This window comes from Marmota flaviventris, chromosome 10 (assembly GCF_047511675.1).
Source record: "Marmota flaviventris isolate mMarFla1 chromosome 10, mMarFla1.hap1, whole genome shotgun sequence".
NCBI classification, from domain to species: Eukaryota; Metazoa; Chordata; class Mammalia; order Rodentia; family Sciuridae; genus Marmota; species Marmota flaviventris.
Window position 1 is genome coordinate 671059 of NC_092507.1, and position 23724 is coordinate 694782.

General features: G+C 60.3%; 1 protein-coding gene across 2 annotated transcripts; it reads right to left on the minus strand.

The window, feature by feature from the left end:
- Positions 1-1400: 1400 nt before the first annotated feature.
- On the minus strand, positions 1401-22805 carry Nadk (NAD kinase). 2 transcript variants are annotated; one of them, XM_027947640.3, is made up of 12 exons: positions 22686-22805; positions 12388-12604; positions 10261-10344; positions 6911-7040; positions 5921-6029; positions 5732-5817; positions 4583-4685; positions 4156-4310; positions 3889-3988; positions 3659-3816; positions 3089-3171; positions 1401-2762 (listed from the first exon to the last, which is right to left on the minus strand). In XM_027947640.3, exons 2-12 carry the CDS (start codon positions 12564-12566, stop codon positions 2606-2608), a joined length of 1344 nt encoding a protein of 447 aa, XP_027803441.2. In that variant the 5' UTR covers positions 12567-12604; positions 22686-22805; the 3' UTR covers positions 1401-2605. The 2 variants fall into 2 exon arrangements, with proteins under 2 accessions (XP_027803441.2, XP_027803442.2); XM_027947641.2 differs by lacking the exon at positions 22686-22805 and adding an exon at positions 21628-21735.
- Positions 22806-23724: the final 919 nt, after the last annotated feature.

Genomic DNA, 23724 nt, shown 5'->3' on the forward strand with positions numbered 1-23724 from the left:
GTCTGTCCCTTGGTGTCTCTGTGTCCCGGGTTTCTGTCTGTCAGCTCTCACTTTCCTGCCAGCTGTGTGGACCGGCTGGGACTGGATTCTGGCTCTCAGGACCTGCTGGTGGAAGTGGAGCTACTGGCCAGGGATGCAGTGTCCTGAGGCAGCCCTTCCCCCGGTCCTGTTCTCACTGGGCTCTGAAGGGTGGGCAGTCCTCGGGGCTGGTCCTGGCCAGCCCTCCTCTGCAGGTCTGCACCTGCTAGTGGAGGCTTCTGGGAACGGTGTCTTCAGCATCCTCCCCTGGTGGCCTCAGTTTACCCACTGGTAAACGCTATTTCCAGATTGTGAAGGCCACTGGGCTCTGGTCTGGGTACTTCTAGGGGCTGAATGTGGTCAAAGTGGTAAAAAGCCTTCCACCTGGCGAGCGGCCAGTTGCTGCCAGTCTGTTCCTGACCTCTCTTCCATCTTCCCTGGCATCCTGCCTTCTGCGTCCCTTGACGGCTGCCAGTCAGACTTGGCCCTGGCACACCCAGACCCACAGGGGCCATGCCAGTCTGTGCACTACTCCTGGGGGGGTTAACAGCAGCCTTGGGCCTGGCCAGGCCACCTGCTGGGGTCCAGAGCTCAAGGCACTGTCTGCTGAGACACTGGAGGCTGTTGCCTGAGGCTGCCCGGGGCCCGGGGCCTGAGCCCACCAGCAAGGCCCACAGGCTGTCTGGGGCCTCTGCCCACCCAGGCAGGAAGGTTAAGGCCCCGAGGTCAAAGGCCTTTGCTGGGGAGCAGGATCCTGGGGTGGGAACCCAACCACTGGCGAGCCTTCCCTCTGCAGGGCTTACTCCCTGCCTCCGAGTGCTGGTGGCCACAAAGGCCTGCAGGCCTGGGGCAGGGCAGCACCTGCCTCACTGTGGTCAGTGGCACCTGGGGCCTCTGCAGCACTGAACCCGTGACCCGTGCTCTTAGGCCACAGCCAGCCTGCTTCCCAGAGCCACCGGGCAGCGAGGTACTAGGTACCTGTACCTGTCCCAGCAGCAGTGGCCATCACAGAGGTCCACTCCTCCATATTTCCAGAGAGCCAGTGGGAGGCTGAGCTGGCCTGCAAGGGTGGGTGTGAAGGGGCCGACAGCTGGACCCACTGATGGTGCTGCCACGGCTGCTCTACCCTGAGCGCACTGTTGACCACTGATTGCTTACCTGCACCCACTTGGTCCCAGGACTGGGCTCCCTCCTGGCTGTATGCACAGCCAGGCTGGGGGACAGCCCGGGGGCAGCATCCAGCACAGGGAGGCCCTGGATAGGGCTGACTGGGGGGGGGGGGCGGCCCCCACCCACGAGGGAGGTGCTGGGGATCCTGCTCGATGTCCCAGAGTCCTTAACTGGTTGCCAAAAGCCAAAGAGAGGCTGTTGCTCAGCCCAGCTGTTTTAAACAAGTCTGTTTATTGAAAGGATTTGAAAATAGCAGTAAGGCCTTCAGCAAGGAACACGTGTCAAGACACCAACAACAGGAGACGACGTGACTTCGCTTCCCAACTCCCCAGTGCGCTCGCTGGCCACAGGTGGCTTCAGACCAGCCCACCTGGGGGGCGAGCTCCACAAGTGGGCTGCCTCCCTGGGGCCCCCAGCCCCACCCTGGCTTGTGTCCCCCGCCCAGGCCATACCAGGTTCCCGGGGTGGAGGAGAGGAGGTAAGGGACACACGGAAGAGGTGCTTGTGCTCGAGCAGGCCCGGAGGCCCTTCTGCCCAACGCGAGGCCTGCGAGGCCGCCTGCGGCAGGATGGGCACCTTCCCTTGGAAGGCATCGCCTCCCGCTCTGGCCAGTCAACAGGTGAAGGGGAGCTGGCGCCTCCAGACACGAGCCCCCCCCCCCCCCCCCGACACCTTGGCACGGCCCAGGGCCCCGGGGCTGCCACTCCTGCTCTGCTTCAAACAGGCCTCGCGGTCCCCGCATTAGGAAATCATCTCAGAACCCTCACAGTGGCCTCAGAACCAGGGGGCCCCACCCTGAGAAGCAGCGACTCCTCTCCTGGACCCTGGACCATTAGCGCGGGGCTGGACACAATGTAAACACTGGACTACAGGACGGTCCCCCTCTAAATCTACACAAAAGTGTGTACAAGAAAATATGTACATAAGCACTTGAGAAAGTTCAGAAGAGTCTCTAGGGTTAAAACACCTTCCGGGAGCTGCCGCACCGCCCTGCTGCAGGAGGTTCAGAGCGGACCCTGGGGGGCGTGTGGCTACCCCAGAAGCCAGGACAGCAGAGCCGCTGGTGGCCCTGAGCCCCAGAAGCACAGGGCGGAGGGGAGAAGCATCGCACCTGAAGGAGACTCTGGGCTGAGGCATTTATTTCAACACGGAAGGACAGATCAATCCTCTCCGACCCTCTGAATTTCAAGACTGATTTATGGAAAGTTCCCGACCTGGAATCGCAAGAGCCTTGCTGGGGGCTGCAGGGCGCCCAGCACGGCTCTCACTGTACTTTAGAAATGAAAAAGAGTCAGATTAGAAAAGGTAAAAAGCTGATCTGGTCGGCAAAAGGCAGACCGGGCTCCCCTGCTGCAGGCGGCAGGTGGGACGCGGTGGGATGTGGTAGGACAGCGAGGCCGGGCGCTGCCCGGTGCTGCTAGCTGTCCTCCCCGTCCTCTTCATCCTCTGCGAAGTGGGCTTGTTTCTTCCTCACGTTCCAGTGCAGACACTGGGCCAGGCTCTCGAACCAGTCGCTCACCGGGTCTCGCACACAGATGGAGGGCAGCGGGTAGCGGGAGGTGGTGATGGTGATGCTGCCCGGGGTAGGCGCACGGTGAGCCCCGCCCACTCCAGCAGCACTGGGCCTAGCACCCAAGAGAGAGGCTGCGCAGACCCTCACCAGCCTCCTGGCCCGTCCCAGTCCTGGCTGACGGGCCTCCCCATGCTGGACAGCCCACCCAGGAGGTGGCCTGAGGGGCGAGATGCCCTGGAGGACCCAGCGGCTGCCTGAGATGGTGCAGCTGTGGACCTGTCACCCTAGCTGTGCGGAGGGACGCCCAGGCTTGCTGAAGGTCCTCTGCTGCACCATGTGGCCACCCTGCCACAGGCCGCGGTCAGTCAGGCCCCAGCCCACACACACCTGTCTCCGTGGCGGATCTCCTGCCGCTTCCGTCCATCCAAGGATACCCATGCAGTGTTCCTAGCTTCTGGTGACAGCATGATCTGAAGAGATTGAGAAGGGACAAGAAGAGTAGGCCTGGCCGTGAGCTCCCAGTGCCTCCTGCAGACACAGCCTCTCTGCCACAAGGCACCTCACGGATGTCTGGGGCTGGGGACCAGGAGGCCAAAGCCAGGCAGGGACCTGTGGTAGGGACTCCTAGAAGGGTCTTTCCTCACCCGGAGCCACTTTGGCCACCCCCACTCAACAGGGCCCTTCCCAATGCAGCTGGGTGCCCCGTGGGAGGCTGGCCCACTCTCCCTGCTGCCAGGGACAGAGACAGGGACAGGTGTGGGCCCTCTCCCCTGACGCCCAGGTCTCTCAGGCCCATATGAGCCCCAGCAAGGTGGGACTGGCCTCCCAAGAGGCACCAGCCAGCCTGGATCCTGAGGCCATGGCCTCATGGTCAGCTCCATGGTCAGCACCGTGGGGGGGGGGGCAAGGCTATAGAGGCAGCTGGTATACCAGGGGCAGAGGGGTGCTTGCCCTGACCTTCAGCTCAACTCCTGCAGGGACCACGATGGGCCGGAAGGACAGTGAGTGTGGGCAGATGGGTGTGAGCATGATAGCCGGCACGTTGGGGTGGATCATGGAGGCTCCCGCTGCCGCTGCGTACGCTGTGCTGCCGGTCGGGGTGGACACGATGACTCCTGCAGGAACAGGGTGCGGGTTTGCTGTCCAGCCTCACAGCCCCTCAGGACGCAGGGGGCGCGCAGCCTTACCATCGCCCTGCACTGTGGTGATGAGGTGTCCGTCCAGGTAGACATCCACGTTGGACAGGTATGAGGAGGGGCCTCTGTCAATTACGACTTCGTTCAAGACCTGGAGGGGACAGTGGGGCCACTGCACTCAAGGAGGATGCCAGGGCCTGGGTTGCGGCGCACCACCGGTGCCTGAACCCTGAAGTCCAGCCTCAATCATCCCCGACCACTCCCCCGGAATATAGGACAGGAAGGGACAAGGCCAGATCAGCAGGGGCATCCACAGACCTGATACTGCATGGCCTGCTTCCCAAGCTCGGTGTCCAGGCCGGGGGCTGGCAGGCCATTTTCACTGAGTCCATTGTGGACGGTCATCTTCTTGCCTCTGAGCTCCTTCACCACCCTGACCTTCAGCCGGCTCCGAAGAACAATAGCTGCATTCCCTGGGGGCAGTGGGGTCAGCAGGGCCCTGCCCAGGGAGTAGGGGTCCACCCGAGGGCGCAAAGACCCTCCCTTTCTGCCCCTCAGAGCCTTGGTGGAGCCAGACCCCTCTGCAGAGCACCCCCAGCACTCCAGCCCGTGAGGCCCCTGAGGCTGCCCGGGGTCAGGGACTCTCAGTGGTGCTCCGCAGGGTTGCGAAAAGGGCAAAAAGGAAGAAAAAAAAAAAAACAAGCGGGCGAGCGGGCGTCCCCACCCCCAGGCCACCTCGCCTCACCTTCTATCACCTGAGTCACTTGGGACTGAAAGTTCTCAAAGTTGAAGGGAGTCAGAAAGCCCAGGGAGCCCAGGTGGAAGGCCATGACTGGAGGCACACTGCCCTGTGGAGAGGAAGGTGGGCGCTAAGTCCAGCCTGCACCACAGACACAGCCGCGCTGCAGCAGATGGCCGGGCCTTGGGGACTCAGCCCTGTCCCCAGGCTGCCTGCACTCCAGAGACAGCACAGTGTAGCTGTGGGGCAGGTGGAGAACTGGACCAAACTGGAAGTGGGGGTGGTCAGGAGAGGGGCCCTGGATGTGGGGGGTGCTCAGGGGAGTGAGTGGTCCTGAGACACATGGGCAGTCTTCCAGGGAGCGGTCACCGCTAGCCCTGGTGGCTGGGAATGCTGATAAGAAAAACAAGACCAAGCAGCTCTCTGGTCACAGAACAGGAAAGAACTGGGCGGTGCCGGCCACAGGGCTCTGACATGGGAGACCAGGCCCCGCAGGCTCTGGAGGGTGAGGAGACCTGGCAGCCGCCTGGGGTGGCGGCAGGGCAGCGTGGGGGTTGTTTTGACAGCCCCTACACATAATGGGGTGAGCCGAAGCCATGGTCCCCACAACAGGGCAGCCTGTGGCCCTGGAAAGGCCCACCTCTGATGTAGGATGGGACCACTCCCTTCTGTCCCAGACCTCTCTGTGCCCCTTACTCTCATCCCCAGCAAGTTTCTGGGCTCCTCACTGGCATCCAGGAGGCTGCCCTGCCCACGTCCAGGCTGCTCTCCACAGGCCTCCTCGCCTGAACGAGGCTGCCAGAGGGCTGGGTCCTGCCTGGCATGGGGTGAGGCCCAAGGGCTCTAGTTGGCCCCTGGCCTCCTTGCACCACATCCCCCTAGCTGTCCTGATGCCCTGGCCACACCAGCTGTCCCCAAGGTTGTCCCATCTGGACCTGCAGCCGCCCTGGGCACTGTCTCCCACCAATGTCCCTTCCTGCCAGCCGGCCTAGGCAGTCCCGGGCCCCGGCCTTGCCGAGTACCAGCAGCTGTGCTGCTTGCACTACTGCTAACAACGACCTGGAGAACACTGGTGTCCCCAGGGTAGGCAGGCAGAGCAGCTCGACACCCCGGGCCAGCTCTCACCCGGGGGATCTACGCCCACACCCAGCTCACCTGGAAGAGCGACGAGGCGTAAAGCAGGGTCCCGTCTCCCCCCAGGCAGATGATGAAATCAATCTGGTTGGAAATGTCGTCATAATCTGGAAGCAGACAGAACCAAGCAGCAGCGGTCAGAGCCTCTGGGTACCCACGTGCCCAGAGCAGACAGCAAGGGGACGGCTGGGGGAGGGGGCTGCAGCACACCTTCCCGGAACGTGCAGAACTTCTTCTTCACAGACCCAAAGTTGTCGTCGCAAGCTATGGCAGGGTCTTCCAGCACCTTCTTTTCCACGTACACGATCATGTTGTTCTCCTAGAGGTGGGACGTGAGGCGGAGCACGCGCCTTAGCCCACCGTGTGCTCAGCCCGGACCATGCTGCTCCTTCCCCACTCTTGCAGGCCAGGCAGGCTGGGACCAGGTGGGAAGGGTGGCGAGCCACTTCCTGCCTGCATGCTTCTCCCTCGCGCAAGGCCTCAGCGCCTTCTGCTCCAGTGGCTCTGGAACCAGGCACCCTGTGCCCTGTCCCCAGGACTCGAGGATAGAGGCTCACCCCCACTCAGGCACCAGGAGGAAACTGAGCTCCGCGGTGCTACTCATAGGAGGGGCCTCTGGAGGGGATCTGGGTCAGCAGCCAGCAGGGCAGAGCCTCTGGCTGAATCATGGTGGCTCTGAGGGACAGAGACCACATGTGTGTGTGCTGCCTCTTGCCACATGGTGCCCTGGGTCACCTTGGGACTTGGCCAGCAAGACAGCCATCGCCAGATGTGGCCCTTGACAGTGCATCTCCAGAACCGTGAACCAAAATAAGGCTCTTTGGTTAAAACTGACCTGGGGCCCCCCAGCTCCGAAGCCCGACCTCCCACACTGCAGCAGCCCTGGGGAGGCAGGACAGAGGAGCACTGGAGTGGTGGGGCGAGGAGGGTGCCACCCTCTGGGCAGTGGCTCTCCTGCCTCTCTGTGCGCCCTCCTGCCTTCCCTCTGCCATCTGAGGGTGAGCAGGCACAACCCTCTAGCTTGGACTCCCTGGCCTCGGACCCTTCTCCACAGAGCTCCCTGTCTGTGGCGTTCTGTGGGACAGACGCCTCAGGAGCCGTGCAGAGGCCGTGGGCCCCCAGCTCCAGGGTCCCCTACTCGCGCCTGCTGCCCACAGCTGGGATGCCAGCGTGCACAGGAGCCTCCTCGGGCCGACTTGCCTCCATGAGGTACACGCACAGCTCTTTGAAGGGCTGCAGCAGGCTGGCGTCCCGGATCTTCTTGATGACAAGCACACTCTTTGGAGACTTGTTCCATGTCAACCTCTGGCTCGCAGGGTCCTGAATGTGCCTGGCGGGAGGAGAGTAAGTTAGCAGGCACTGGCCCTGGAGGAGGAGGCCCTGAGAGGGGCTGCGCCTCTTGGACACACTGCACAGTGGTTGTGGGAGCCTGGCACAGATGCCAGCACCAGGGCACAGCAGAGCTACTCTCTCGGTTGCCGTAGACCCAAAGACCCTGCCTCGCCCTGCCTGCTACCTGCAGGGCTCAGCCAGGTCCCTTCAGGCACCCACCACTCACCTTTGCAGACCTATGCACAGAACCCATGAAGAAAAGAGGCCAGGAAACCAGGAAAGCCCTCGGCCCCACCCAGTCGGCTGGGATCCTACCCATTCCTGGGCCTGGCCCCAAGGACACAGCGGTGCTTCCTGCACAGCCATGGGGAGTGTCTGTGCTGCTCTGGGACACCCCAGGTGAGTGGGCTGGCCCTTGTAGTCACAGTAAAGGCTGCTTGCTCACAAGGTGGCGGCAGCCCTGCTTGCCCAGTGCCCACGGCCCTCTACTCTGCTGCCTGCAGCGCACCAGCTCGACCCCTCACACGGCATGCTGAGGGGCAGGTGGGGTCCTCCAGAGGCAGGGCCACCCAGCAGGCCCTTCTATAACTCAGCAGTCCCAGGAACCGCCCAGGTCTACAGTGCCTGGGGCACATGTGGACTGTATGTGCCACAGAGCCAGCTGCAGATGGTAGGCATGACAGGCAGCTGGCACTTTCCCTGGCGCCATACTGCCTGCCTCAGCCCCTTTCCAGCAGGTGCCTCATGGGGCAGCGAGAGCCCACCACAGAGCCTCAAGCCAGGCTGCGCAGCACCAACCACAGCAGCAGTGCCTGGCCTTGTCCTGTTACTGCTGGGAGACGAGGGGCGGCTCATGGCACCCTCTCTTAGCCTCCCCATCTGCCCGCACCTCTCTTGCAGCTACGAGGTGACCTCCACCCTCCAGGGGGCAGCCTGCATATCCACAGCATCTTGGTTCCGCCTGCTGCGGGCGGGTGTGCAGCAGCAGCCCCTCACCGCCAGCTCCACATGCCCTCGCCCCACGGCCAGCTCTGCACGCTCCAAGCTGAAGGCAAAAGGCAGCTCGCAGGACTCACGTCTTCAGGGCGACTCAGAGAGCTTCCCAACATGACGAGAATCAAGACAGTGGGTGGCTTTCTTGCTGTTCTCGCTCCTCCATCCACGTAAGAGGCCCACTCTACCTGTTCCTAGCGGAGTGCCATGGCCGCCAGCCTGCCCAGCTCGGCCTCGGCTGCAGCCTGTGCAACTGGCCAGGCCTGCTCGTGGGCCACGGGCGGGTGAGAGGCTCCAGGAGGGAGTGTGGGATGCTCACAGCCCTCTGCCCTGTCAGGTGGCGAGAGCCCTGCTCCGCACGTGGCCGCCCAGCAGGCCTGCTCCTACTGTAGCTGCCCTGGGCAGCCCCATCAAGACTCTTCCAGCCCTGAGGCCTCGCTGGGCCCAGCCCGTGTCGTGCGTGACCAGCAGTGCCATCACACGTGGCCTGGGCACCAAGCCCTCCGCGTGACCGTGAACCAGTCTCTCAACTTCCTGCTGGGTCATCTGCACAGCGGGGTGCCGACCCTCCCAGGCCCACAGGTGCAGGTGTGGTGTGCAGCCCCAGCCCTGCCTGCTTCGAGTCCACACAGGGCAGGGTGCAATCCCAACCACTGGGCAGAGGGGCTGGGGAGCAAACGTGGGCTCAGAACCATCTTCCCAGTCCACACTGTACAAGAACAGCTCCTGGAAAGCACTGTGGGGTGATGCCAGGGCCCCGGGGACCTGCAGTTCCCTCATGGACAGGAAGGTGACAGCACCGTCACAGGGATCCGCACTGCCAGGCCACTCAAGTCTGTAAAGCAGCTCCTCAAACAAGCTGAAGGTGACAGGTCCATACTTCTGCTGTCCCCACGCTGGAGTTCCAGGAGGTGGGCCAGGTGTCTCACCCAGGTGGCACTGCAGCGCCGAGCCGGCAGGCACAGTGCAGCCCCGGGGACACCAGAGCTGCCCAGCCAGCCCCTCACCCAGTGCCGTAAAGGTGCAATCAGCTGGCAACTTCCCATCTTCCGCTCTCGAGTCCACCTGCAACCTCCAGGCACAGCACCGCCCTCGACACAGCCACCGGCCCCATGGCAGACCCACACAGCACTGCATGTGACCTAGCCCTGGCGGGACGGAGACCCGAGCGGGGTGCTCCCCAACTCCAGGAGCACAGAGGGCCAAGACGTCCTTGGTGCAGGGCGAAGGTGGGAAGAGCAGAGCTCTGACCCTTTGAGGTCGAAACACTAATGTCAGATCACTTTGGTTTTTCCCTCCCACAAGCCCTACCCGCAGCCAGACCACCACGCAGAGCACAAACACTGGCTTGGTCAACACCACGCAGAGCTGGACTGCGGCGCTGTCACCAGCGGGGTGGGGGACGCTGACTGGCACACTCCCAAGCATGCCTCCTCCAGGGCACGTGGGCCAGCAGCAGAGCTGGCACAGGGAGGAGGGGACCCTGGGCTGGGTGTGGTCCTGTGACAGAGCATATGCCTGGCATGCTGAGCCCCTAGATTTGGACCCAAGCACCAGGAAAGAAAAGGACAAGGCATCCTTCAAACAGCTAAGTCTGACGGAGAGAAGCCAGCTAACACCTTTGCCTTCTATACATATATATCCATGATTTAGTTATTGATAGACCTTTATCTTATTTACTTATTTTTATGTGGTGCTGAGAGTCGAACCCAGTGCCTCACACATGCTAGGCAAGAGCTCTACCGCAGAGCCACACCTCCAGCCCCACACCTTTGTATTCTTGAAACGACTGAAGGAAAAGCCAGCATGTTGACACGGGGGCAGCCCATGCCCAGAACTCTCTCTGCTGGAATCAGAAGCGACTTGAGCTTCTCACTGCAACGCCACTCAACCTGACTTCCAAGCTTAAGGCCAGCCTCAGCAACTCAGCCAGGTCCTAAGCAACTTAGCAAGACTGTCTCAAGATAGAAAATAAAAAGGGCTGGTGGTGCAGCTCAGTGGGGCACCCGAGGTTCAACCAACGCCAGCGCGGGCCCAGAGTCCACAGGCTAGGCAGTGCCCAGCTCATCCCCTCCACTTTGCAAAGCCACTAGAGGAGATTGCCACTCAGGGGCTGGGAACTCAGCAGGGCTGGGAGGTACCCGCTCAGCTTCTGAATCGACCAGGAGGATGCGCTTCTCCCCGTAGCACCCCAGGACACACCCCGCCCTGGCCCACACACTTACATGATGGTCTGGGGGTTCTGTAGCACACAGGCCTTTGGTCCAAACGTGGTCACTGGGCAGGGCCCATGGAGAGAGCGTGTCCTCCTGCAGGGGCACAGAGGGCTGCCGTCAGAGCAGTGCGCAGCTGGCGACACGCAGTCACGTCAGACTCCGAGGACACGCACGGCGTGAGCCTGAGCAGCCACCACAGCCTCCAGGGTCAGCCCAGAGGTCCTGCCCCGGCCCAGGCACCGGGCTGAGCTCACAACCAGACACGTCCTGAGAACAAGTGAGTGCCACCTGGAGGACCTGGGCCAGACTGGAACTCCAAGGCACCCTCGTCGCCAAAAAGAATGAGCTCAGCAGCCCAACTTCTGTGGTCCCTGAAAAGGGACTCGGCCAGCTGAACCCTGACAAAGGGCCTGCTCCAGGCCATCACCTGGGGGGCCGCATCTGGGCTCCCCACCTGCCCAGCAATGGTGGGCAGCACCATGACTGCCCTCCTCAGGAGGCTCCCTCCCTGGCCTCCAGGCCTCATAATCCCCTCACGCACCAGAGTGACTGTCACCAAGCCAGGGAACCCGGACCTGCAAGGTTGCTCACCTTCCACTGCCCATCTCGTGACTCCACAAAACTGCCTAGTCCTGATGCAGATAAAAGACCTGCCCTGCCCTGGGCGATGGGCGGCCTACGGGCCATGGAGTCTGGCCAGGCCTATGCTGACACGGAGAGGGGTCACCTGGGTGCCAGGGCCTTTCTGGACTAGGCACTAGGTTTGTCTACAAAAGTCTAAAAATCATGCAGATTATCACACAGAACTCCCGCTGGGAAGGTCAAAGGTTGTTGGAAAGACGGTCCAGTGCCTGCAGAGACTACAGGTGGCCAGGTGGACGTCCACTTTCCCTCTCTGCTCCTCAGAACTGCTGTGTGCCACGCTGCCTCACCCTGGGGACCCCCAAAAGGCTGCCCAGACCCTCACCACTCTCATGGTTCAAAGTCCCGTGGACACAAAAGGTGTGCTGTGCTAAGTCCACGGGAACAGGGGGCAGCCGGCCGTCATCCCAGCCAAAAGGGAGCTGAGGCAGGAGGAGGCAGGTGGGCTGCTCGGTGAGACCCTGTCTCAAAATAAAAACTCGGCAGAGCTGGGTGCAGCCCCGGGTGGAGGCCCCACTGCCCTGTTGCTGCACACAGATGCGTGTGCACCCACGGCCACTGGACCCACCCCGGCTGTCCCCTCCCCACCCCACCACCAGAGGCTCGGAAGGCCCCTCAGCTCCCTGAACAGACGTGGGCTTTTTATTTCATAGGGTGCTTTGCCCTACCAGAGCTGGACTGAGACTCCCTCCTCGAGTCGATGGTGCGAGGTACGCAGCTTTGTCAACGTCCCCAGTGCCCAAGCAAGCAGCCTGCTCTGTACCCCACTCTCAAGACGCTGGCTTTGTTTAAGCATCTTAACACCAACATACAAAAACCTGACCTCTCGTGTTAGTATGACCTCTCCATAGGTGACTCCATCACTCAAGGTCACCCACAGGCTGCAGCACCCAGGGTCCCCCGCCCTGTGGCCTGCGACCCTGGAGAATGCATGCAAAGAGTTGCGCCTCACCCACACCCCAATCCCACACAGCACGGACACTGCTGTAGACCACACTGGTTCCTGGCGGGCTTCTCTATGAAAAGCACCAGAATCACTGTCCCCAGGATTGAGAGCCACACCCCAGGCGCCACTGGAACCCTGTGCTCATCAGGCCGCCTTCCCAAGGCCCTGAGTGCTGCTGTACGGGTGACATTGTACCAGGGCAGGCCACCGCAAAGGGCCCCATGGCCCTGCACCCGAGACCCACGTCCCCGACGTGAGGGGCTGGCCCAGCACAGGAGGCTGGTACCTCGGCCCTGCCCGCCTTCTCTCCCTACGCTGAGCAGGCTCCACCGAGCCGGCACCCCTCAGCATGGGCTCCCGGGTGGCCGTGTGCTGGCGTGGAAAGCAGACAGACACGGCTCAGCTGCAGCGTGGCACTGGACATACCCTGCTCTGCTCTCGGGGCAGCTCCCCTGGGCAACGCCTAGCCCAACCTGTGGCGAGTGTGGACACTGCTTACAAGGACTGTGCAGTGCAGCAGCCACACTGCAGCACCTTCCTGGTCCTACCTGGACTCCTTGGTGCTGCCCAGGGCAGGTGAGGCCGACAGGCTCCGAGACTTGGCACGACCCCGGACAGGGCGGCTGTAGCTCCAGGCCTCGTCCCCATGACATGCTGAGCAGCAGTACGAGGCCGCGTCTGGGCTCAGCTCCTTACTCACACTCATCTTCTCTTGTTCCATTTCCATAGCTGATACACGAGAACTTCTGCCAGAAAAGCAGACGCCTTGATCCAATGAAAGAAAGAGAGTCAGTCGGTGTGAGGTTGCCCTGGGGTGTGTGTGTGTGTGTGTGTGTGTCTCTCACACGCGCCCCTCCCTCTGCCCCTCCTCTGCCATGTGGGGTGGAGCAGGGCCTGGCGGCGGTGCGCCCACTGTTCTGCCCACACGCTCCTTCCAAGGGAATGAGCGCCAGAAGCCGCTGTACCCAAGTGCTTTGGAAACGGGCTGCTTCCACCCCAAGGGTGTTCAAGAACTCAGGGTCCCACCTGAGGCTTGTGAGTGAACCTAGAGAGCTAAAGCAGAAAAAAATAACCAGTGGGGGCCACAACAGAGCAATGGTGGCTGCATCACAGGGCAGGCCAGGGGCTCAGGGGTGGATGCTGTGCCCTGGGGCAGAGCCCCATGGCCAAGCGGGGATGCCTGAAATGAAAGGCCACGCTGCAGACTGCACAGCATGCCAAGTGGAGAGGAGAAGGCCTCGCCTCGCCTATGACCTCCTGGCCCAGGAAGGCTGTAAGGGCTCCGGCGAGGTCCATGGCAGGCCTACCAAGAGGATGAGCCCGACCAGCATCAGAGCCACAGAGGAAACCCCGGCTCCAGGCAGCAGCGAGGGCAGAGCTCTGCACCTCTGACCACAGCAGCAGGCTCAGGAGAGCAGAGGCCAGGAACTAAGGACAGCAACCTTACCAATCATGATTTCTGGAACTTTCTCCCAACCAGCTCAGGGGTCAAGGCCAAGACAGAACTCACAGGTGCACCATCAGTGGATGAGTGGCAGCAGACACAGCCCCCAGCACCGGCCCCTTAAAGCTGTGCGAGAGCTGCGGAGTGGGAAGTGGCCAGCCACCTGATCTCAGCCAACATGGAGTGAAGCCAGCCAGGAAGGGCCAGTGGCAGGAACTGGCACACAGAAGACAGAAGCCTGTCGTCCCACCACTCGGGCAGGAGGGTGCAAGGTCCAGGCAGCCTGGTCAACTCAGCAAGACCCTGCCTCAAAGCAAAAGACGGAAGGGCAGGAGCTGCAGCTCAGCAGTTCACACCCAAGTCCCATCTCGAGGAAAGAAGACAAGGAGAAGGGGCTCTGGAGAGGAACTGAAGGGTGATAAGCACAATCTCCACGGATGGTCCATCAGGACGCATGCTTCTCCTCAAAGCCACCAGGGGGTCATGAGAGAAGCCAACGGCGGCCTTGGCGACAGCCCCTGTCCTCTGGAGGCCAGCCTGCCTGGGCAGGACAGCTCAGCGCTTGGCAGACACCCTGAGGCTCGGCACGGGGCAGAGGGGAGAGCAGCCAACAGGGTCCTACAGCTGGCCTCCAGTGGGCAGGAAGCCCTAGACCGCTGGATGGAGGCTGGGCAGAGTAGCCCGGGGTTTGTTCTCCTTACAGAAGAAAATCCAGCCAGCCAGGACGCAGCAGCAGAGGTGCCAGGCAGGCCGAGGACACTGGACTGGACTGGCCTTGCCGGGCCAAGCAGGGCTGTATTTGGGGACGGGGCCTCAGCAGGTGATCAAGGGAAACACCCCATGGGTGGCCTGACCAGGCAGTGTGTCTGCGGGAGGCCTGAGGCCCCACCCTCCACCCTCCACCTGAGATAAGGCCACGTAGGGCCAGGAATGTCAGCCACTGGCGCCAATGCTGGGCGTCAGTCACTGCAGAGCCCAGAACACGCCTCTGTGCTGCTCTGTCTCAGCAGTCCGCGACGCCAAGACACCTGGGGCGCTGGCAAGGGGCAACATCAAGGTTAGAGGTGGGGCAGTCTCTGAGTCCTCGCAGCTGGGCTCTCCTTCTGGGTACATTTTACAATTGCCTGAGGTCCTTCAAAAAAAGAGAAAAAAAATGCCAACTCTTATGTCTCACCTTCTCCAAGGGACCAGGGTGAGCGCACGGCAGGGGCCTCACCTGTTAACAGACAAGGCTAACATGTAGCTAGAGCGGAGAGCACTGCCCTTGTGGTCAATATCCCCCTGAAGTTTACTGAAAATCAGACCTACAAAAACTTGTCGACAGAACCAACGGTGCACTGGAGGCCAGAGCCAGCACAGAACGGCAGGAAGAGGGGCGCAGAGGCGGTAAGCAGGCACGCACCAGACACGGACTTCTCTCTGGAAAGCCACAGAACATGTACAAGCATCCACAAGACGGCCACACCGAGCAGGTGAGTCTGCCTGCAGGTCTGCAGGAGGCAAACCAACAGGCAGACCAGGAGAGCACCCCATGGACGCAGGAAGAGAGCACCTGGGGTTGAGACACCACCGACCACACAGCAGGCAAACACGAGGCCCCACAGGAGCAGTGGAGGCCCTGGGCACAGCTGGCAGAAACAAAGGGACGGCCAGCGCACCCCATGCCTGCGGCAGAGCCCACACAACAACCACCTACAGACTCCCCCCATCCCGAACCCAAGCAGGGCTCTACACGCTGTGACAGTCAGAGCCTGCTGTTCAAGCGGGAAGGTGAAAGGTCCAGAGTACCTTAAAAACAACTCAGAACAAGACCAAGGTGGAAGTCCAGTGCCATCTGGCGTGTCACGCCTTGCTGTGCAGCTGCGGACGCCAGACACAGCAGGGCTGGCACCAGAGATCTCAGGCAAGGAAAAAGCGGCGAGCCCAGAAATGTACCCCATAACCGCAGCGCATTCTGGGCGGCTGTGCTGGGCCTGAAGCCAGAGACTGGTGCATGCAGAAGCTGGGTCCAATCCCTAGTATCACCAAAGGGAAAAAAAAAGCCAAAAAATATACAAGTCCCAGACAAAGAGTTTGCGAAGCACATTGTGATGAAGGACTTGTTACGTAAGGAACTTCCACGAGGGGCTGGGGATGTGGCTCAAGTGGTAACACGCTCGCCTGGCATGCGCGGGGCGCTGGGTTCCATCCTCAGCACCACATACAAATAACATAAAGATGTTGTGTCCACCGAAAATTAAATATTTAAAAATTCTCTCTCTCTTAAAAAAAAAAAAAAAAGAACTTCCACAATTCATTAAACAAACCCCCCAAGAAACACGAGCAAAAGATCTGAAGAGACACTTCCCCTGGGAAGGTCAGGCAGGGCAGCAGAAGGCCGGCGGCAGGACCGGGCAGGACCGGGGCCGCACTGCCTTTCCTGCTACTGGTGGCGTGGAACGGCACACAGCCAGTTTGGAAGACAGACTGGCATATGCTAAGCTGTATGTGCTGTTCCCAAACTGGAAACGACCCTCATTTGACTTCTGCTCAAACGCCAGCTCCCAGGGAGCACACCTGCCTCACCACCATCCTTCCCTCTCCTCGGAGCTGACCAAACACACCACCTGCACTGGCACTCCTCTTCCTGGGGGACTCCCTGAGCTTGGCCTCAAACTCAGCAGCCCAGCCTGGGGCAGCACCAGGAATCCTACGTGAACACAACTAGGGAGTTCGGAGAGGCACTTTCCAGCCAAACTGTTACTCCTCTCCAGGCGGGAGGGAGACAAGAGCTCCGACTGCACGGCCGGCACTGACCTGAGGCACTGACCTGAGGCCCAGACCAGATGGAGCGCAGAGGGAAGGCGCCAACCTGAGGGGCCGGTTAAGAGAGCAGGCGGGAAGGCTCTGGACGGAGGCTGAGGGGCGAGGATGGGGAGCACGGCTGCGCAAGGGAGCTGAGCAAAGCCCACAGTGCTCCCACAGCAGCAGAACAAGTCAGCAAAAGACACGGGATGGCAGCTCTGCCTCAGTGTCTGAAACATGAGGCGTCACGGCTGGGAGACGTGGTGCCCCAAAGCTTCCGTGTGCCGAGGCAGGGACGCTCACTGTGAAATGACTAGATTGAGACAGCCTGATCCGCCCAGGGATCACCTGGGTGGTGGCCACAGGCAGGTGGGTGTGGCTGGAGGAGGCAGGTCACAGGGACGTGGCTGTGGGGCGCACATTTTGTTCCTGGCCAGCCTGGCTGAGCTGCTTTCCTCCTCACACCCTCACACCTTGATGTTTTGCCTCATCCGGGCCCAGAGTATGGGGTCGGCCACCTACCTCCTGAGCACCCAGGGCACTTCAGAGCCTCAGAGTGCCCCTGGCAGGAGCGGGGAGAAGCTGCCTCGCAGGCAAGGGTGCTCCCACTTCAGGCAGCACCAACGAATAGGTGCCACTCCACGGCATGAGTGTCCCACCAGCCCTCGTGGGCACACAGCCTGGCTCTTGCACCACACCTCGTGTCCTTCTTCCTCCATGGAAGACCCAATGAGAACCCGAGGTCCAGGGTGAGCGCACTGCACCACCCCCAGCCAGCCCCTGCCTGTGGTCTCCGCTTGTTGGGAGGTTCCAGAATTTCCTCACTCTCAGTGTCCTCTTCTCTCTTTTGACACTGGACTTGGGTGCAGGGTGCTCTGCTGCTGAGACATGCAGCGGCCCTTTCTATTTTGAGACAGGCTGGCCTCGACTTGTGATCCTGTGGAGCTGGGGCTACAGGTACGTGTCACTGTCAACGGTCCCACAGTGTCTTTCAAGGGACCCCAAACAGTGCTCAGCAAACCATCAAGCATACACAACCAGGCAACGAAAGACAAGGGAGAAGGAACCCAGTGACCAGAGTGAGGCTGGAGGCAGGGCTTAAAGGGCAATGTCCCCAAGCAGCCAGGCTGGTGTGGCTCAGGGGCAGAGTGCACGGTAGAGCACACACACCAGTCGCAGAACCAGAAAGTTCTCAGTGCCGTCACCACCTGGTTCCTCAAAGACCATTAACAGCCTGGAAGCCACACTTGGTTTCCAAAGCTCTTCTCCATCGACAGGATGCTGCTCCCCACCCTGAGCTGAGCAAGGAAGGGGTCCATCAAGACCACCTCACAGGAGAGCTGTGAAAACAGCCTAAGACCAAGGGTCTCACAACATGACTCTTGGGGGAGGGACTGTCACGCAGGAGCAGTGCTGGCCCTGGGCACAAGCCGGGTCAGAGCAGTGGGAGTAGGGAGCCAGCCGACAGCTGAAGTCCAAGGGCTCCAATGGAGCAGGAACCGCGGCCAGGACGCACGACCTCCTGATGGAGGCAGGGCTGCGTGAGGGACTCGCTGGCTCTCAAAGCCTGGAGACAGGGCTGCCCCCGGCCAGAAGCTTCCAGGCCCATCCTGACCCTGGTGGGAACTGGACAACAGGACCCAGCACAGAAGGGACACCCAACAGAGGGGCACAGGGCTAGAGCCAGCCAAAGGTCCTGGGGGAAATGGCCACACAGAGTCAAAACTGTGCCTCTGGTGCACTTCCTTCTAAACCAAGAAAGTGCCACAACCACCTCGTCTCCAGCAGTGTGGGGTTTACGCAGGGCGATTTCAGGCCATAAATCCCAAGCTCTGGCCAAACCAAACTCTGGACCACAGCCGGGGAGCACACCACACAGGAGGCCCACCCACAGAAACGCCCCCATGTGGCCGCACAGCTGAATCACCTGGGGTGCCCAGCTCTGAACCTGCACCCCGAGTCTGGCTGTGCCCCAGGAAGGGTATGGAGAATTCCATCACTCCAGGAGAAGGAGAAGCAACCACGCAGCAGCCTGTGCCTCTGACTGACAGGCCTCCAGCCAGTCCCCTCCCCGTTCAGACGGATCACAGAGCTCAGGGAAACAGCCACTGGTTTATTACACAGGATATCACCAAGGACGCAGATGAAGACACGCACAGGTGGGGCGTGGGGAAGGGGCGCAGAGCCTCCCGCCGACCCAGCACTGCCCTGCAGGACCCTCCCGAGCTCTCTGGACCCTGCCCTCCGGTTTCATGGAGACTGCACTGCATGGGCATGGTGCAGCACTGTGCGTGGGCAAAAGGTTCTGATCCAATGCTAACAGACCAAGAGGAAAAACCAGCAAGGCCCGGCTGCTCATCTTATTACAGGAAGCTCTGTAATATTTACTTGCAAAGACCAGTTTGATGACCAAGCAGTCAACTAACTCATACTCATATTAAATACTAAAACTAGCTTTAAAATTTTAAGTCATCTCTACAGTGTATTTTTTTGACAACTGTGAATCAAGATTCACATTTAATTCAAGTTTGTTGGCATGCTAACCTTTTTTTTTTTTTTTTTTTCTTTTGATGGTGCTGGGGATGGAACCCAGGGTCTTATACATGCCAGGGAGGCACTCTGTCACTGTTAACCATTTCTAAAGAACATGATTCTGACTCCATCCAAGTGTGCTCTGATTCCTCAAAGCACACAAATCTAAACGTGACTTCTGCGTTAGGAAGTTTCACTGGGAAAAAAATTGAAGCATAATAATGAAGTATTCATAAAGAATGCATACATACCGTTATACCATGTACATGTACAATATGTAACAAGGGATCCCCTATTACATATAATCACAATGCATCAATAAAATTAGGGAAAAATTTTTTAAATAAAGAACTTGGGGCTACAGTTGTGGCTCAGTGGTAAGAGTACTTGTCTAGCATGTGTGAGGACCTGGGTTCAATTCTCAGCACCGCATATAAATAAATGAATAAAATAAAGGTCCATCAACATCTAAAAAAATATGAAGAACTCGTACAGCCAGGCACTGAGACACTGTGGCACAAGCCTGTAATCTTAGCAACTCAGGAGGCTGAGGTAGGAGGATGGCAAGTTCAAGGCCAGCCTCAGTAATTTAGCAAGACCCTGTCTCAAAATAAAAAATAAAAACGGCGCTAAGCATGATGACACATACCTGTAATCCCAGAGGCTTGGGTGACTGTAAGTTCAAAGCCAGCCTCAGCCACTTAGCAAGGCACTAGGCAACTTAGCAAGACCCTGTCTCAAAATAAAATCAAAAAAGGGCCGGGGATGTGGCTCAGTGGTAGAGCACTGCAAACAAAACAAAACAATTCAATACGAAATGGTGAGGAAAAACACCAAGATGCCAATAAACACGGGTTCAATAGACAGGAACAAAAGCTGCACCCGTCGACTAGAGCACAAGAGTGCTGGGGGGCAGGCAAGTGTTGAGCTAGCAGATGTGAGAGAACTCGTCCAGAGACAGAGATGGGGAGAGGCTCCTCAGGAACATTAACTCCCCCAGCAACAAGGCCGGGCTGGCAGAGATGAGACACGGTGGACGTGCACCACACTGCCCATGGGAACAAGGCCAGTGGGCCCAGCCTGCACCCCGCAAGCTAAGACCACAACTGGAAGGCAGCTTTCTAGAAAGGTGGCTCTGCTGCGTCCTTGGGCACCCAGGAAAACCTGAGACCAGCACTTCCCAATGGGAAGCCAGGTGATGCCCCTACTCAGTGTGTGTGGCACCCTCTCCCTGCCTGCACCTTCTCCATTGTTACCATCTGTCCAAAGGACCAAAACTCTTTACTTTTATTAATTTACCTGTTCCCATGCAGCGGCCCGGGGCCCACAGTGATGGGTCAGGAGATGCTGCAGATGATAAGTCACCAGTACAAACAGGACATTGAGTCCTGAAGTTGCAAAGTGACACCTTCCGGTCCAGAAAGGCCAGATGCAGTGGTAACTACCACTAGGTGGAGGTGGAAAGTGGGGCTGATGGAGGAGGCCCTATGGTCACAATCATGTCCTCCTGTCACCTCAAGGTCCCTCCCAAAGGTGTGAGGCCTCTGAAAAGCTGCTTTCTGCTGCTGAACTCTCCCATCTACAGATCTGAGGTCATCAAGATTGAGGCCATCCGCATCCTTAAGCAAACCATCTGGCTGGGCACAGGGGCACATGCCTGTGATCCAGACTTGGGAGGAGATAGAGGCAGAAGGACCCCAAGTTCAAGGCCATTCTGGGCACCATAAACAAACCTCATGTAAACAACAGGACTGCCAATTGCTTTAGCAGCACAAACTCATGAAGAAGAAATACCAGAAACATGTAAAGGGGCCACTTTGCAATAATGCTCCTGTATCAGGCTGTACAAGGACACCTGTTGAGCCACAGGAAGGGCGACAAACTCAGTGAAGAAGTGACTGCTGAGGGCAGACTCCCCACACCCAGGAGAGTCTCCAGGGGCTCAGGGCTAGGGGAAAGAGGAGACCCTGGAGCAGGAAGCATGTCATCCAGGAAGGCGCTAGAATAACACCAAGGTAAGCATGCGAGCACAAGCACCAATGAAGACAGCCTGGAAAGCACTGCCCTCAAGGCCAAGCAGAATGAGTAAGTTTTCAGCTAAAATGGAGAGTGTTCCAAAACAAGAAAGGAAAAATAACTTGTAATCCAGAATCAAAGTCAAAGGAATCCCATTGCTATGGAGAAGGGAAGGGAAGGGAAGGGAAGGCAGGTCCGTGGCCAAGGGAGGAGACTGCCATCAGCTGTGCCGGGGACGCCCTGTTCCACAACTGAGAGAAAAGGGGGCCGCGCGGTGGGCTGCAATCCCCGGACTCCCGCGGGCTCGGGAGGCGGAGGCGTAAGACCCACGTTTGAGGCCAGCCTAGGCAACTTAGTGAGTCCCTGTGTCAAAAAAGAAGAGGGCTGGGGTGGTAGGTGAGTGGCAAGCGCCCGCATCCACCCGCGGTACCGGGGAGCGAGCCGGACCGGGCAGCAGAAAGGACCGCACGGCCGGCGGCTGCGCTGCTGACCTGGGCCGCGCGTGGCCGCTGCCTGTGGGAACATCACCCGGACTTTGGGAACTTTCGAGTTTTCTGGCGAGGACTGGGTACCAAGTTACACGTGACTTTGGCGAAGTCCAGACAGCACTGCCCCAGGGTCCTCGGCTCACCGCCTTCCTCCAGGTCCGGGTCCCCTGCGCGGTCACACGCTAAAGCCCCTCGGCCCCCAGCGACGCCCCGCAGGACCAGGTCGGCGCCGCCGCCCATCGAGCCTCCAGGTCCAGGCTCCAGCAACCCAGGGCGCGAGGATGGCCAGCGGCCTCCCGAGGATGTCCCCGACCCCAGACCCTCCACGCCATCTCCCAGGCCCGAGCCCCGGCCGCGGCCCCGCCGGTGGCCCCTGCCAGTTCCCGCCACGAACCCGAGCCGCGCCGCGCTCGAACGCAGGGCGGAGGGCCAGCGCCTGCGGCGGCCACGGCGGGCAGGTGGGCAGGGCCGGCGCCCCGAGCCCGGACACCCGCGCGGCCTCGGCGGGGCTCCCGCGCACTCACCGTCCGCTGCCGCGCACCCGCGGGGCGTCTACATGCCGGGCCGAGCCCGCGGGCCCCGCCGCCCCGCCGCTACCTGGCCCTCGGCGTCCCCGCCGCCCGCCGCCCCATGGTCGCACGGACCGGCGCCGGCGCCGCCGAGCAGCACTGCACCTCCTCTCAGTGCGCAGGCGCGGCCGCCGCGCACGCGCACGCCGCCGCTCACGCGCACGCCGCCGACCCGGAGCTCCCGCCCTGCGCGCGGCCGAGGGGAGGGGGGCCGAGGGGAGGGGGGCCGCGGGGGCCGACTCCTGTCCTCCCTGGCCTCGGCGTCTCGGCCTCCTCCACGGCAGCCTGACCCTTACCCCCTGCCCCACCGCGCCCCTCGGGGCGGGCGAGGCCTGGCGGACCGCATGGCCAGGGCGAGCGAACCCAGTGGGCTGGCCTCGGGTAAGGGGGCCGCGAGAGAGGTGTCCAGTCCGCCGCCAGAGTCCTTGATGACTCGAGCGACACGACGTGGACCAGGCCCACTGCGGGAACCAGAACTTGCGAAGGAGCCTGTTAGCGCTGTGCTCCCCCAGGGCCGCCAGGCGCGCTGAGAGGTGGCCCTGCCCCTCGCACCTGCATTCCTGTCCCTTGGCCACCAGCAAGCTGCCCGATGCGCCTCGATGTGGGGGGTCTGGAAGTCCCCGGAACAGCGCTGTGCCACAGCCCACAGCCTGGAGGCAGGGGACGAGTAAGAGGCCAAGGCCACCAGAGCTGACCTGAGCTTCAGGCAGAGCTGTGGCCCCCAGTGCAGGGGTTTGCTGAACTGTGTCATCCATTTGTACTGCCTCCCTGGCCGCAGATGTCTCAGCAATGTGCCAGGTGCTGTCCTGGGCTTCTGGGTCCTGGTGGGAGACTGACCAGAGAAGGGCACCACGGGGTGCTTTGGACCAGGCTGGCCTCCCAAGCACCAGCCTGGGTTTTCACATGGTCATTCCTTCCCCATGGTGGGGCTCCCTGACATGGCACCCCTGGCCTGGTCCCCTGTGAACTTGAATCCTCTCAGCAGCTTTATGGGTCTCCCCACTACCCCATACCTGCTACTGTCAGCCTGCTCTCTGTTGGGGGACTCCCAGGATCCGTCTTGTGTCTTCCTGGGAAGAATGACACTGCTGTACATGGACCACTGCACTGTGGAGGCCCCAAGGGTGACTGGGAAGGGGGCAAGCATGGTGGGAATTTCGGGGGGATTTCTTAAGCTCTGTAACTTCCTCATGGGTTATTTTGTAAACTCGGCAGCTTCCCCAAAGTGACTGCCAGCCACACCCACAGCAGGCTTGAGCTGTTTCCAGCTCAAGAAATTATTGGCATTATAGTGTTAGATCGACATTGAGTGATAGATGCCAGGCACTGGCCTAGGCTTCGAGAAACTTCTAGAGTGGGAGCAATCACCTGCAGAGGCACCCAGCTCACATCCTTCTCGTGTGATCCCTCTAAAGGGAATTGACAGGTGCACAGTGGGTGGCCAGGGGAACCCCTTGTCTACCCTGGCCCAGCAGCCTGTGCAAGTGGCTTCCCCATTTTACAGGAGGAAGCAGGCTGTGGCTCCCTTTGGTGACCTTAAACATGCAGCTTCACAGGGCAGGGGGTTCAGGGGCCAAAGTCTCACACTGGCCCAGGACAAGCCTGCTCCAGCAAGGCCAAGGGTGGCAGGGGCCCTGAAAGCACCCAGAAGCATTTCACTTGGGCGAGTCCAAAAAGGGAGGGGAGGGCCCAGGGCTGGAAGGAGGTCAAAGTCCATAGGGCTGGAGTTGGGTGAGGAAACTGGTCATATAAAAAGGAGGGGCCGGTCCAGGAAGGGGTGGCAGCAGGGATGGTAACCTTGCCCTTTTTCAGGCCCCAGAGCTGCTAAGTTAGCTGTTAGTGTAATAATTTTGTTAATTTGTTGTTTGGTATTCTTTCTCTTAAAAATGGCCCCCATGTTGTTTACGCTTCAGACCCCCTAATGTGGTCCCCACCTCTTCTGCAGGTTAAATGAGGAGGCCAGCAGGTTTGAGAAGCAGAGGGAGAAGCACAGTGGCCTGCACCCAGAAAAGGGCTGTCGCTGGGGGTGCGCCCCTTGCTCCTAGGAGCCAG

Excerpts from the sequence above, each read along its gene's own strand:
- Nadk (XM_027947640.3), bottom strand. The coding sequence starts at position 12,566 with ATGGAAATGGAACAAGAGAAGATGAGTGTGAGTAAGGAGCTGAGCCCA. Across the intron at positions 3,817-3,888 it reads CACCACAGTGCAGGGCGATG|GAGTCATCGTGTCCACCCCG; the intron begins GTAAGGCTGCGC and ends CTGTTCCTGCAG. Across the intron at positions 3,172-3,658 it reads CTGCAGGAGTTGAGCTGAAG|ATCATGCTGTCACCAGAAGC; the intron begins GTCAGGGCAAGC and ends CAATCTCTTCAG.